The sequence below is a fragment of the Lytechinus variegatus genome, chromosome 17 (genome assembly GCF_018143015.1).
Source record: "Lytechinus variegatus isolate NC3 chromosome 17, Lvar_3.0, whole genome shotgun sequence".
NCBI classification, from domain to species: Eukaryota; Metazoa; Echinodermata; class Echinoidea; order Temnopleuroida; family Toxopneustidae; genus Lytechinus; species Lytechinus variegatus.
Window position 1 is genome coordinate 21,608,920 of NC_054756.1, and position 16,077 is coordinate 21,624,996.

A 16,077-nucleotide genomic window follows, 5' to 3' on the forward strand; every position below is an offset into this window, starting at 1 on the left:
CGAGCGCGAAGCACGAGCTTAAAATTTTTGATATTCAGACCTAAAAAGGGACATTATAATCAACTTTTTGTAATCGTGATAAGTGATAATTACTGAGAGCGCGAAGCGCGAGCTGAAAATTTTGTTTATATTGACCCCAAACAGGGAGATTTTAAGGACTATATTTTAGGAATCCATTACATATCTCACCACAGTCATATAATGCGAGTGCTAAGCGCTTGCTGATTATGTTAGAATTACACGAAGCATTTGTAGTCATTTTAATCACTATTAACGTACGCATCTCAATAATCAAATATTGCGAGCGCGAAGCGCGAGCTGAAAATTTAGGAAATTCAGACCTCAAAAAGTGCCTTCTAAACCTTGTTTGCAGGAATTCACTAAGACCATACGTATTTCATTTACCAAATGATGCGAGATGATATTGAGATCAGAAAAGGGACATTTTAAGGACTGATTCTAGGGATTCATGGAGAGCAGACATATCTCACCAATGCACTAATTCAAACATAAGAACGGACAAGAAATGTTTTATATTAAGACCTAAAATGTGGCAATCACTTTAAGTAGTTATGAAAAAGAATCATACTATTGTACACAAAACAATTATAACTCGAAGTGCGAGGAAGTATATTGAAAACGGGAGGTTTTAGCACAACAGGATTATACATCTCGTTAAAGCTTAACAGACAATGCCAGCACCAGGAACTATGAAGACATAGGCCCTAATCAAATTATGTATCATAAAATTGTGAAAATGTGTCTTATATGTAAAATAACATAATCATGATATAATATAACATCATAATTAACAATACTTTCTTCTTTACCATTACGTTTCTCTTCCCCTCTCCCTCTTTTACTCCTTTTCCCCGTTTTTTTTCAATTGATGGGGGGGAGCACGTCCCCCCCCCCGTAGTTACGCCACTGATCTCTATGATAACGAAAAGTCTTGTGTCAAATTTAAGAACGAAACGTCAGAGTTGTTTGATTGCAATATTGTTGTACGCCAAGGAGACAATCTTTCCCGACTTTTATTTGCAATATACCTGAATGATTTTGAATTTTATTTGAGCCGCAGTTAAAGGGATTTAAGTTCTTTGGCTGATAATACTAGGATGTGTTTAAGTGATGATGACGTAGAGATATATTTGAAATTGCATGATTACTTTATGCTGACGATATCATTGTAATGGTAGAGAGCCCTGTTACAACCTATAATGTCCCACCAACGCATAATGTCGCAGCAACGCATAATGTCGCAGATTGCGACATTCCCGACCTTTCGTTTGAGGATGCGGTAGCTAATTTACAACGGTAGTTGATTTTGGAAGAGACTTTTTGGGCCCGTCGTAAAACTCTGGCCGGCAATGCAAATTGTGTGACATGAGATTTTTTTTTCGTTTCGCATCTGCGACGGAAACGTTCAGTATGCGTTTCGTGTACAAAATTCTGGTTGCTACTATGGTAAGAGCGATATATCCGATTGAGGACGACTTTCCAAATCAACATTTGACTCCTCCTAGAGCTCGAGAGGCCGCCCGGGGGGCGCGTTTCCGTTTTACACCCTGGCGAAGGCATTTTCCGGAAAAGTAGCCAAAAAGCGACTAGTGAAGAGTCTACGTCTACGTTTGTTTACATTATCAGCTGGGCGCGCGATCCAAAGTCCGCACCGAAGTTATCCGCAGAACATACCGTACTTGCAAATGCAGCTGAGCTTATACTTTCCAGGTTCAATACGAATGTTTGCCTTGATCATTTGCCTTGCCGATTTGCTGATGTCTGTCTTTCTCTCTATCTGTCTATATCTATCTCTCAAATTCTATCTCTATCTATCTATGTAACTGCAGTATCTATCTATCTAATAATCTTCTCTGTCTCTCTCATTCTTTATCTAACATCTATCTATCTCAAATTCTCTATCTCTCTCTATCTATCCATCCATCTGTCTGTCTTTCTCTATTTCTCTCTCTCTACCTACCTACCTATGTAACTATCTGTTAATTTGTCGCTCTTCTCTCTCATTCTTGATCTATCTGACATCTATCTATCTCTCAAATTCTCCAGCTCTCTCTCTATCTATCTGTCTGTCTTTCTTCTATCTATTTATCTATCTATCTATGAAACTACAGTATCGGTTAATTTGTCTATCTTCTCTGTTTCTCTCATTCTCTATCTATCTAACATCTATTTATCTCTCAAATTCTCTCTCTCTCCCTCCCTCCATCTATTCATATGTCTGTCTTTTTCTCTATTTCTCTTTTTCCGTCCATATATCTATAACAGATCTCCATCTCTCAAGTTCTCTCCCCCATCCATTCTATCTATCTTCTATCTATTTTTGTATACAGTATCTATCTATCTGTTAATTTGTTGATAATCTTCCCTGTCTCATTCTTTATCTATTTAACATCTATCTATCTCTCAAATTCTCCAGCTCTCTCTCTCTCTCTATCCATCTGTCTGTCTTTCTTCTATCTATTTATCTATCTATCTATGAAACTACAGTATCGGTTAATTTGTCTATCTTCTCTGTTTCTCTCATTCTTTATCTATCTAACATCTATTTATCTCTCAAATTCTCTATCTCTCTCCCTCCCTCTATCTATCCATCTGTCTGTCTTTTTCTCTATTTCTCCTTTTCCGTCCATATATCTATAACATATCTCCATCTCTCAAGTTCTCTCCCCCATCCATCTATCTATCTTCTATCTATTTTTGTATACAGTATCTATCTATCTGTTAATTTGTTAATATTCTTTGTCTCTCTCCCTCTTTATCTATCTAACATCTATCTCTCTGTCTTTTTCTATTTCTCTCTATCTATATATCTACATCTATGTATCTATCTATCTGTTAATTTGTCTATCTTCTCTGTCTCTCTCATTCTTTATCTTTCTATCTATCTAACATCTATCTATCTGTCTCTCAAATTCTCTATCTCTCTCCTTCTCTAGCATCTGTCTGTCTTTTTTCTCTCTCTCTCTCTTTGTCCGTCCATATTTCTATCTACAACATCTCTCTCTCTCTCTCCCTCTATATATCGACCTCTCTGTCTCTCCCCCTCTCTCTATTTATCTATCTATCCATCCATCTCTCCCTCTTTCTCTCTCTTTCTATCTATCTATCCACCTCTCTATTTCTATCTATCTACCTGTCTTTCTTGTCTCTATCTATTTATCAGTCTTCTATATCTATCTTTCGGCAGCTTCTAAGTGTATCAATCCATCAAACTTCAATTTGTCTTTCCATTAATATAAGTATCTGTTTATTTTGATTTTGTCTGTCATTCTATTCATTTAGTTAATAATTTATTTTTTTATCATAAACAACGCGACTGCAAAAGCATGTTCGGATTTCACTCCTGACTGCCGCTCTCTCTGTACATGAAGTGCCGAGGAACTCTGTACTGTGATCAGTAACTGTGCAAATTGCATGCGGTGGTGGACTCGCCTGTGTCGCACGCTGCATGCAACCAGCGACGTGTGTAGACTCTTCACTAGTCGCTTTTTGGCTACTTTTCCGGAAAATGCCTTCGCCAGGGTGTAAAACGGAAACGCGCGCCCGGGGGCCCCACTTCCATTGATTAGTGGTTACCAAGAGCGACCATGCGTAAAAGGGGACAGAGTGGGCAAGTACATTACGTATAGACCTATGTAACGTTATAAAGGTGTCAAAACGATGTTTAAAATGCTGAAAAAAGGATACATATCCAATACTTGTAGGGTTTCACACTTGTTAAGAGATGCATTTTCATAATCTGGAAAATAATTAATTGCTTCCCTTGTTTAGCGGGGTACTGTTCGAAACCCCATGGTCGTGCCTGGTATCCACTCATCAATGGAAGTGGTCCCCCCGGAATTTGAATCTAATCCACATTTCTGCGGAAAGTAAAACATAATGCCCATTACATCGTGTGCTAGAGGCATATCGTTTGTGTAGAAGGGGTTAAACAAAAGAAACAAAAGAAACCAGCGAGGTAAACACGTCCCTGGTCAAACGTATTGCGCGCTGTGTACATACGTGTATCAACGCATGCGAAATGAAATGTTCGGCTGGAGAGGTTGTCTAACCCATGAAATCAATTGCCAGTGATCCACCAATAATCCACATTAAATGCAATATCGATTCGATGGACTGTAATGATCTTTATCTAAGCCTTCATTCAGTAAGTTTTTCCTCTCTCAATATGTAGTCGATTTTTTTGAAAAACCACTTTCTTATCCATGTCATAATTTATTTTAGGTCCTGCATTTCGAATATCTCCAGCCATCAGTCGTAATAAAATATTTGGGACCTTTCGCAATCATCACGGACGCTAGTATTAGGGTCCCCTAACACAAAAGTTAACGCTTAATCATACACTTGATTTTTAAGATTGATTGTGTATTACAGTCAATAGAATCAAACGTAGAAAACTGCTCTACGATCAATGCTAAGCTTTGTGTAACAGGGGGGTTACAGGCCCTACAAATCTGCTTTTCGTGTGCAAAATCCCTTTCCGCGACACCCGTACCGCATTCATGCATGTATATTACGACTGATGGCTGGAGATATTCAAAATGCAGGACCTAAAATAGATTTATGACATGGATAAGAAAGTGGTTTTTCAAACAAATCGAGAACATATTGAGTGAGGAAAAACTTACTGAATGAAGGCTTAAATATAGATCATTACAGTCCATCGAATCGATATTACATTTAATGTGGATTACTGGTGGATCACTGGCAATTGATTTCATGGATAAGATCAACCTCTCCAGCCGAACATTTCGCATGCGTTGATATGTACACATCATATGCGATACCTTTGAACTCGTTTCCTTTTGTTTCTTTGTTTCTTTTGTTTACTCCTTATACACAAACGATATGCCTCTCGCACACGATGTGAGGGGCATTATGTTTTACATTCCCCAGAAATGGGGATTAGATTCAAATTCCGGGGGGACCACTTCCATTGATGAGTGGATACCAGGCACGACCATGGGGTTTCGAAAAGTACCCTAAACATGCTAAACAAGGGAAGCAATTCTTTTCCAGATTATGAAAATGCATCTCTTAACAAGTATTTGGCTTGTGAAACCCTACAAGTATTGGATATATATCCCTTTTTTCAGCATTTTAAACATCGTTTTGACACCCTTATAACGTTACATAGGCCTATATACGTAACGTACCTGCCCACTCTGTCCCCTTTTACGGGTGGTCGCTACTGGTATCCACTAATCAATGGAAGTGGGCCCCCGGGTGGCCTCTCGAGCTCTAGGAGGAGTCAAATGTGGCTTTGGAAAGTCGTCCTCAATCGGATAAATCGCTGTTACCATAGTAGCAACTAGAATTTTGCACACGAAACGCATATTGAATGTTTCCGTCGCAGATGCGAAACGAAAAAAAAATCTCATGTCACACAATTTGCATTGCAGGACTGAGTTTTACGACCATGATGACGGGCCCAAAAAGTCTCTTCCAAAGTCAACTACCGTTGTAAATAAGCGTCCGCGTCCTCAAACGAAAGGTCGGGATTAAGGTGCGGGTGTCGCGGGAAAGGATTTTGCACACGAAAGGCAGATCTGTAGGGCCTGTAACACAAAGTTTAGCATTGATTGTAGAACAGTTTTCTACGTTTGATTCTATTGACTATAATGTACAATCAATCTTAAAAATCAAGTGTATGATTAAGCGTTAACTTTCATTTGTGTTAGGGGACCCTAATACTAGCGTCCGTGAAGATTGCGAAAGGTCCCAATTATGCCAAGAGCGTCCGACGCATAATGTCGCAGTCAACGCATAATGTCGTAGTTTTTCTAACGCATAATGTCACATGTCGCAACGCATAATGTCGCAGCAAATTGTCAACGCATAATGTCACATGTCGCAACGCATAATGTCACAGCGGTATTTTCTTCAGGACTCGAGCTACAGATAAGATATAAAATATGCTTTTACTTAGTATTTTGAGACACGAGAAAGAGAATGAAATTATTGGATATCAGGATTACTCTTTGTATGGATATTTATCGGTTTATTGCCATTTCGTCTACTGCCTTTTCCCCACTATCGCATGGCCTGATATCATTTCGTCTACCATTAGTTAGTCAACTATCAACATAGTCCAATAACCATTTCGTCTAATTACCATCTCGTCTAATATCCAGTTGGTCTGATAGCCGTTTTTTATATTATCATTTAGTCTAATTGTGCGACCTGTTTCTATTTAAAACATCGACTGATTATTGATACATGAAAAATTACTGCAATATAGTAAAAAAATAATATTCAGCGTTTACAGTGCTTATCACACCATCTTAACAACATCTCAAGTAATTTGCAGATCTATATAGTACTAATAGGAATAAAGTAACCCAAGACATGAGTTGAATGTTAAATGACCTGCATGGATAATTTATATGAATTTTACACAAAACTACTAGTAATTGAGCCTGAGGCCAATTCTGCAATCAGTTCCAGTCACAATCTTTACTCAGATCCATAGACTGTATAATGAATTGTCTGTGCTAAAATTATGGAAAGCTAAGCATGTCAAAACCTTGTAATCTTGAATGGGTCCATGATATTTCACCCGACATGATTTGTAATGATATAAATCCCTCACAAAACGACACAATTGTCTTAATATCCCTATCTTCGTAATCCATGGTCCCTTTGGTTGGGTTGAATCAACCCCCCCCCCCACTCGAGATCTCTGCCGCCGATCGCGCGAGTGCCGCAAAAATTTGCACGCTGGTAGTGTGCGATGTAATCTAGAAGGCTGAATGGTAAAATTTTCCACAATAATGAGATTTCATTTTATATGAATTAATTATGCTAATTTATGCATAATCATACTTTTTGCTCTAATTAACTAAAGCTCCTAGAATGCTTTTTGGTAATATATTCTTTGTAGCATTGTTAATAATCCCAATTGAAAAAACTTCGGTTTGGAAATCAATTTCTTATGTATTTTAATGTTTTATGAATTTATTATGTATTTGTTTTTCAACCTTTTGTTTTTCTTTGTTTTTTCACATTTATCGCACAACCTTTTTGAAGCATACTTATACTAAAATCAATTGATTTCAGCTGTTAAAGTAAAAATAATCATATCTAGATGAGAAAACTCAATTTGCTTTGAATTTGTACACAAAATCACGTTTTGGAACAATTTTTGGTCTGACATGCACTTACAAAATGTTGTGTAATTTCGGAACTGCATACCTGGGCGTCGTAAATTTGGTCATAAAAGATGCGCGAGACTTAACCCTATCTAGGCCAGGGTATTTGGGGAGTTCTTATGGCCGGGGGGGGGGGGGCCTCCCAGGCCCCCCTAAGATCTCGGCCGACCGCACGGTCGCGCCGAAAATTGGCACGCGGGTTGCCTGGGACATAATCTACAAGATTGTATAGTAATTTATTTCATGCGAATCGCTATTAAGTGATTATGCTAATTTATGCGTAATTAGTATGCGAAATCATACTTTTTCCTCTAACTCCCTAAATAAAGCTCCAAATGTACTAATTTTTGGTATAGAAACTCTTTGTGGTGTCCTTAGCAAGTGTACATGAAAAAAATTGTGATAGCAAATCATTTTCTTATGTATTATATTGTTTTTTGCAATTTCTTATGTATTTCTCTGTTTTTTGACCTTTTGTTTTTCATTGTTTTTTCAATGAAATTTGTTGGGGACTCTTCTGTGATCATAAAAAGCATAATATGAATACATTTAGACTAGCAAAACTAAAAATAATCATACATTTATGAATTTTGGTTGAAAACACAATTTGCATTGACTTTGTACACGAAATCACGTTTTTGAGCAATTTTCGGTCTGACATGCACTTCGTAATGTTGCGTAATTTCGGAGCCACGTACCCGGGTGACGCAAAATTGGTCTCAAAAGTTGCGCAAGACTTGAAAGTAAAAAGTCAGCGAGCGGCGCGGTCAAAAAAATTCGCACGGGGAAAATATCGCGTGATTTGTTGAGGGGGGGCCTCCGAGGCCCCCCCCGGCCTAGATAAGGTTAAATGTATAAACTCTGCGAGTGACGTGGTCAAAAAAAATTGCGCGGCGGAATGATCGCAGAAAATGTTTGGGGGGGGGGGTTGATTCAACCCCCCTCCTCCCCCGACCTGTTTACGGTCAATTCTTTTGTTAACATTCCATTTTGTAAATGCATTTTAATGAAAATATCTTTATTCACCTCATCAGGTGTGGAGGAGAGGTCTGTGGGTTATGGACATTAAATTGACCGACATGCACGGTATTACCAGTAGGTCCGTGTTAAAGGGGAAGTTCACCTTGACAAAAACTTTATTGTAAAACTAGCAGAAAAAATAATAAAAAATATTGCCGAAGGTTTGAGAAAAATTCATCAAATTTTAAAAAAGTTATTAGAATTTCAATTATTTGATTTGTGACGTCATATGCGAGCAGCATTCCTACATAGCAAATGGTAAAAAATCAATGAAATGTCATTTTCTCAGAAAATTGAAAATGGTTTTCACTGTACCTTTTGTATATCAATAGACAAATCATTTCACACCCAATCATGAATAGAAAACAAAATTAAGTCATCAGGAACCATGCAAAATTTGAAATTCATGCATTTTATATTACATGGGGCAGCTGCTCGTTTATGACGTCACAAATCCAAAACTTTGAACTCTAATAACTTTCTTACTCTTTAACGGATTTTCCTCAAACCTTCACCAATATTTTTTACTATTTTTTCTGCTATTTTTGCAACAAAGTTTTTTTCAGGGTGAACTTCCCCTTTAATACCCTGCCTACATGCTATTGGGTACATAAACTAAGGTGTACAAAATATTTATATTACATAGGTTATGTAGATTCAAATCAGTGATGGGTCAATGCGCCATCACGTGACCATAGCTGCGAGGATCGCATTTGTTACATTCTGCATTTTGACGTCACCTCAGTGAATATAACTGCGTTGTATTGTCAATTGCGGTGTTATATTCACTAAGGTGACGTCACTCGCTGCTTAGTTGTATAATCAGGTAGTTTATTAGATGTACGCACTAGTGTTAACGCGTCGATTGCATGAAGAAAGCACTTGATGTATTTTCCAAACTTTGTCGATTATGACATAAATGGATCAGAGTTGCAGCAAGAATTTTGGGTTAATCAGAAAGCCAGATGATGAATGCAATCTCTTATGGCGAATCCACATAGACTATATAATGAAACAGATATTGCCTGGTCTATCTTTTTTCATAAATAACATTTCAACTCCCCTCTGAAGCTATATTTTTCCCTCGGGAGAATATTTTCCCTCAGTGCTGCGTGCTTCGGGATAAATATAACTCCATCGGGGAGAGGAAATGTAATATTCAAACTCTAGGTAGGCAATATCTGTATAATATTCACTGTACTATCATTTCTATTGCACTGTACATGCCATCTTAATTGTTGATGATTTCTGAAAGAGCCAAAATAAAATGTTAATAATAATACATAGTAAATCAGTGTAAATGGTGGAGAAAGTGCTGGCAGTGAGACATTTTCAGTCTTTGATACCAATAGCCCTTGCTGTGGAAATTGCACTGGAGTTGCCTTCGTAGAAGCGCTGGCAATTCTGCTTTCTACACTGGATCTCCAAAGTCATCAGAGTTTACCTTGCACCAATCAGGGCGATGTCTCTGCCAATAATATAGACTCTCTTTGAATGCGGCAGTGATGCATGCTCTCCTATTCTTGTGTTTCAGGTACCGGTATTTCAGTCTGGCTCTCATCAGGACTGTCTTTTTTCTTCTCTAAATAGTCGAGGGCCCATTCATACTGCGAAAGAAATGAAAAATACAGGATTTGTATAGCGCACCGTATCCACCTTGCTAGGTGCCCAAGGCGCCCCTCTATTATCCCAGTTGAGCTAGTCTACCAATTCTGGTGCGCACAGCTTTTTGAGGAACTACTTCCTGCCGGTACCCATTTACCTCACCTGGGTCGAATGCAGCACGGTGTGGATAAATTTCTTGCTGAAGGAAAATAACGCCATGGCCAGGATTCGAACCCACGACCCTCTGTTCGAAAGGCAAGAGTCAGAACCACTAGACCATGACGCGCCACAAAACTCAAAGATATAAAGGTAAATGTGAAGGGTAAGAGGAACACAAGATATTTCAGTACAGTTGTATGTCTGCCTCTAATTAGGATTCTAACCAGTCAATGGCCCATTCCTACTTTGAAGACAAATACATGCATACCATAATAATCAAGGACATTAGTAAAACGCTGGCAAAATTAAAAGAGATATTTCGGTATATGTGATATTTCGGTATATGTTACATTTGATGGAAAAGGGGTGAAGAAATGGGATGGAATTGTATTATACTTTACCACATGACCTGATTGTTATCAGGAGATGAAGGAAAAGAAAATACAAAAAAAATAGGAGGAGAAAGAAACTCAAGTCAGAATCCTGACAATAACTTACTGTTACAAACCAGAAAGAGTTTGGTCTATTCATGACTTTTCCAAGAAAGCTCATTTCATTGGCTGGGTAGACGACGTGAAGGTGGAGATGATCTATTGTGTTAAAAGGAGGCCAGTGAAATCCCACTCTTGAAGAAAAAAATAGATGAACATCAGTCAAGGGGGGGGGCACATCAGGGTAAACAATCTTGGGACTTGCCTGATATATGTACATGAATATTTGACTTTCCTGGATGCAAAGTTAATAATCTAATAAATAGTTTGAACTTTTTATTACATTTTTCTCTATTTCATTTCTTCTTGCTTTGCTTGAACATCAAATTTAACAGCACCATTTCTTCCAAATTCCATCACAATAGCTTTCAATTCAAAATCACATGTAAAACACACTTTTAATTCATAATCCTGTCCTCCACATTATTAGGGTAAACACATTAATACACGTAACATGCAATTGAGTCATGAATTGGAAAAGTGATAGACAAACTTGGGGGATTCACAAAATCTAAAGAGAGGCTTTAAGCATGACCTGAGTAAGGAACAGTGCTATGGTGGTGGTGGGTTATATATGCCACACACAACAGTACAGAATTCAATCTTTGTGACACCCTCCCCCATGTTGGTTAGGAAACTTGTCAACAATCTGTGCTGCGTCTCTTACCAGGAATTCCCCCAAAACACACTATGACCCATACTCTGAACTTAGGTTTAAATCAAATCCTGGATTAAAGTTGTGGCTTAAATATGAAGAGCCAATTGGAGCACAGATCCTATACATTCAAATTATTAACTCATATGACACCCAAATTGTTCATAATTGTCTGGGAATGATAACTGAAGTATTTTTCTTCATTATGAAAGCAAAAGGAAACAAAATGGTAAACATAAGAAATATACGATATAAACAGAATTTTTGAACTTTTGGCTCCCCATAATTTTAGCACAGAGTTAGCTGTGGTCCAACCATCCAAGTTAAACCTGACTTCAGAATACGGGCCTATGCTTTTTCTTGCATTCCCCTCTATTCTGTCCAATGTCCATGTTGAAATCTGAGGACGGGTAATGAAAAGAAGATTGCAAGATTCTTGCAGAAGAGAGGCAGCTCTGACTGTTAACAGGGAGCCTTTACATGTATATGTAACTACCTACCTTGCATCTGCTATATTTCCTCCTCGAGACTCTAACACCACCTCTCCAACTTGATATAGATATTGAACTGCGGTTAAGCAAGTACAAGTCAATCAGAAAAAATAATCAATTAACTGCAGCCTACAATAATGAAAATCAATTTTTAAATACAGTGAAAGACATTCAAGCAAATTAAAATCATCATAAACCAGTCTGTACTTTTACATTATCTCCTTGTAGGTGTCACAATAAATGCAAGAAATCTAACACTATAAATGTGTTGCAGACCGTACATGTGTTATAAAGGGGGAAGGGGGTTTCTAAGGGGGGGGGGCGAAGGGTGTACAAGATATGCAAGGTTTAGACATGTGATCCAAGGCCACCATTGACTTTGGTCTTTAATGGCTCTCTAATTGATATTAGCCTTGTACATTTTTGTGCACTTTTTACCTTCCATTCTAGATGCATGTCCTCTAGAAAAGTAGCCTTGACCACTTAATTATCGCATGCATTCGTAATTCTGAAGCTTCATTATTCCAAAGGTTTGGATATTCCGAAGGTTCGTTAGTCCAAAAACGAAGTGAGGTTTGTAATTCAGAAGGTTTGTTGATCCGAAAACGAAATGAGGTTTGTAAATTCCGCAGGTTCGTTAGTCCGAAAACTAAATGATTAACGAATCTTGTTTCATTTTCTACTAACGAACCTTGTTTCCTTTTCGGACTAACAAACCTTATTTTGTTTTCGGATTAACGAACCTTCGGAACATCGAACCTTCGGAACATCGAACCTCATTTTGTTTTCGGATCATCAAACCTTTGGAATTACGAACCGTCGGAATAAATAACCTTCGGAAGTATGAAGTGTAACGCTTGATTATATCGAAATGTCATTCATATGGAGGCTTCATGATGGCAATGATCCTCAAATTTTTTATTTTTAAAGTTTTTCAGAATGTGTTTTTTTCCCTCTTTAAATGTACATGCTGGAAATGATACCAATCTGGACAGGTCAACAGGAAAATTGATCAAACACAATCAGGTCTCCACCACTGACGTAACTTACAAACAAGTTCTGAAGAGTATTAAGATTATGTATGCACTCTTACCAAGAGGTATCTTGCATTTTTCAAGTGATTTGACGTTGCCATGGTGTGACTTTGGGATGATGAGAAGGTGCTCCTTGGTTGACGGTCTGATGTCATGGAACACGCAAGCAGCTTTGTTCTGGATGGAAAGCAAACAGAAGTCACAAAACAATTGAAGAAGAAAACCAAGGAAAATTTATTGTTAATTAAGTATGCAGGTGACTCTGCCCATTGTCAAATACTTTAGGATAGGAGCACGTAAGTTAATAGTGACTTTAAGAACGACTGGTGATCCTTTCTTGTGGTAAATGGTAGACACCATTGGCGATGGCTTAGCGCATAAGAAAGGTTCACCACTCATTCTTAAAGTCGCTCTTAATTTACGAACAGCTTTATGAAATGGCCCCCAGAGACTAATGCTTAATCAATTCATTGCATTGTGCCATGAATGCAATGCTTCATAATTTCATGACTTTCACCTGTTCATACATGTAATAAAATTCAAATAATTTTGTCATGTGAATTGCCAGTAGAGGCGCTGGTCCAAAAATTGGTATTTTCCCAGAAAACAAGGACAGACCAAGGATAAATCATGTACATGTATTGATAAATTGAGATTTCTTGTTCACTGCTACATGTACCATCCTGGAGAATCTACAGGTAGGACTATGGTATACCAATGCTGTATTGAGCACACACTTTAGCGTTGTGGCCCAGTGGATTAGTCTCCGGACTTTGAAACAGAGGGCCGTGGGTTCAAATCCCAGCCATGGCGCAGCAAGAAATTCATCCACATTGTGCTGCACTCAACCCAGGTGAGGTGAATGGGTACCTGGCAGGAATTTATTCCTTAAAATGCCCCAGCACTGTAAAAGGCTGCGGGGCTAAAGCCAGGGTAATAATATCCAAGTCCTTTGGAAGCGCACAGAGACGTTATTTATAATGTGTTATGCGCTATACAAGAACTGTCTATTATTATTATTAAAAAATCATTATCACTTTTGTGACCAAAATTATTAATTTCCATACAGTTGCAACTCAATTTTCATTAGTAACTTAGAATAATTTTTGAATTGACCAGAGCGCTCAAAAACTTGAATTTTGGGCTCTTTTTTGTGCACGCCCTCTATTGGTGGAAATTAATATGGCAAGAAAATTTTCATTTTTCAAGCTCTATTTTCAAAAAAGAAAAAATAATTCAAAGAATCAAACTTACTTAAGAGCCAAGTTATATGATGTAAAGCTGTAGTGAAAACTGATAGGTAAAAAAAAATCAAGCATTTGTCCAAAAGAAAAAGAGAAAATAATCCAAACATTGTCAACCTTATTTTGCCACACATAGAGATTTAACTGAGAACAAGTTTATGTAACGTTGTTCATTGGATGAGTGTTTAAGCGGACATTTTTTTTTCACTTACCCCTGCGGGACATAGAAGGCAATTACGGGATTGAAAGTGCCAATAGATTCAGAGACCTCAACTCAATTCCCCCAGTTCACCATCTATTTTAATGCCATAACATCACTTGCCTTGTTCCAATAATCTTTATGAAACCTGATACACTTACACATTGTTGTCGGCACATGGCACTTGATAGGTGAATGAACTTTCCTAGATTACTTGTGTGGAGAAATCTTTAAAAACCGATCCGAGTTCCTGAGACAGTCCCTAAAACTCGGACGATCCCAATTTTCTGACCAGCGCCTCTACTGATTGTCACGATTGAAGAAAGATGTAACCACGGACTAACAGACTTAACACTGAAATGCAGGAATTAGAAGAAAATCAGACCTACCTGAAACAAAATTTTTGTTTTTGGCTCCTTTCCCTGTGCAATCTTGCAGAAAATACACCCATCTTTAAACTGTGGATCGTCGATGGTTGACAAAAAGTCATTTCTCAATCTGCTTTCCACTTCATTCATTGACATTGACATTGTTCCTGGAGACTTGATTCAGCTCAGCTTAGTAAAGTAAAGAAAAAAATACTATCCTAAAAATAGACCTTTAAAATTTTTTTTAATACATGTATGTCTAACATAAGGCCTACATGTAGGGCCCTATTCAAGCGAATCAATCCTCACCTCACACTCAGTCTCACATAGCCAGGAGGATCTTGGAGTAAACATCATTGTACTAACGTAGGCTTACTCTCCACAGAGCCAGGTATTGCGTCCCATTCATGTGCGTGTACCGCGAAAATACTGAAACTTTTGTCCCATTCATGTGTGAGTACCGCAAAAATACTTAAACTTTCACCCCCAAGATTTCTACATTCCTTCTGAAAGATCTAGCCCTCATTTCCGGCATTCTACAATATTGATTTCATTTTTAAACAAGAATTCATTAAAAAAAACACGAAAAATATTGTGAAAAGAGGGGATAACCTGCCACCCATTCACACGTATCGCGAGGTAAGTATTAGTTAGACCGAAAGCTTCAGTCTCTTTATTTTGGTTGTTCCGCTGAACTACGTTGGCTCCAATAACATAGTAAAATGTCAGAAATTGTTGAATAAATCCCCAGAAACGACGGTTATTCCTGTATGTATTTACATGATGTAGGCCTATTCCTGGCTAGGCTCACGTTGCCACAAACATTACAGTTCACTCACACTTATCGATGGAAAAAATAAATCTTTATTCAGCGGGATTTTTAATAGTTACTTACTCTTGTTGAACTTGAAGCAGTAGTAGTAGTTTCACGTCCGATCCGGGACGCTTCTTCAGAACTGGAGGGAAATGAGTTCACTGGCTTCTGAACAGGCGGGAAATGAGTTCACTCACTTCTGAACTGGCGGGAAATGAGTTCACTCACAGTCACACTATTTATAGTCACAGTTACTTGTCAGTAGGCTATGTAAATAATGTATGATCGTGTAGACCCCGGTGTAAGGGACAGCTCGACAGACAGCCGATGATGAGCTCGCCTAGAGTTTGGGCGACAATAATCATCGAACACCGCTGGCGCTGTTCACGCTCGCAGATGCCAACAAATCCGTCCTGGCAATTTGGGAAATGCTTGGTGATATCAATCTCACTTTCAATACAACAAACCAGCATGTCCTGATTATCCTTTCCGATTAAATGAAATTACAGATTATTGTCCATAATTTTGAGAAAAGGGATTTACGGCCTAAAATTCCAATTATTTCCGTGGTTGGTCGTAGGTTCTTGAGGTGAAAATAAGAAGACAAATTAAAAATGAAAATCTTATTTCCTTTATACGTACACAACTTCTTCGATAGAAAAAACAAATCACGGTGAATTCCCGGGGGGGGGGGCACTCGACTAAAAAAAGTGGTGGGGGTGTGCCGCGGGCGAGACAAAAAACGGGGTCCTTGGAGCGGGCTTATTGTAAAAAGGAGGGTCCTCGGAACGGGCTTCGGAACGACAAATGTTTGTGAAAACGGGG

General features: G+C 38.3%; 1 protein-coding gene across 1 annotated transcript; it reads right to left on the bottom strand.

Annotated features, from left to right (window-relative positions):
- Positions 1–8,741: 8,741 nt before the first annotated feature.
- Positions 8,742–15,872, bottom strand: LOC121431355 (histidine triad nucleotide-binding protein 3-like). The gene is made up of 6 exons (XM_041628895.1): positions 15,334–15,872; positions 14,460–14,627; positions 12,687–12,804; positions 11,603–11,669; positions 10,455–10,581; positions 8,742–9,799 (listed from the first exon to the last, which is right to left on the bottom strand). The coding sequence occupies exons 2-6, from the start codon at positions 14,598–14,600 to the stop codon at positions 9,710–9,712; spliced, it is 543 nt and encodes a 180-aa protein (XP_041484829.1). The 5' UTR covers positions 14,601–14,627; positions 15,334–15,872; the 3' UTR covers positions 8,742–9,709.
- Positions 15,873–16,077: the final 205 nt, after the last annotated feature.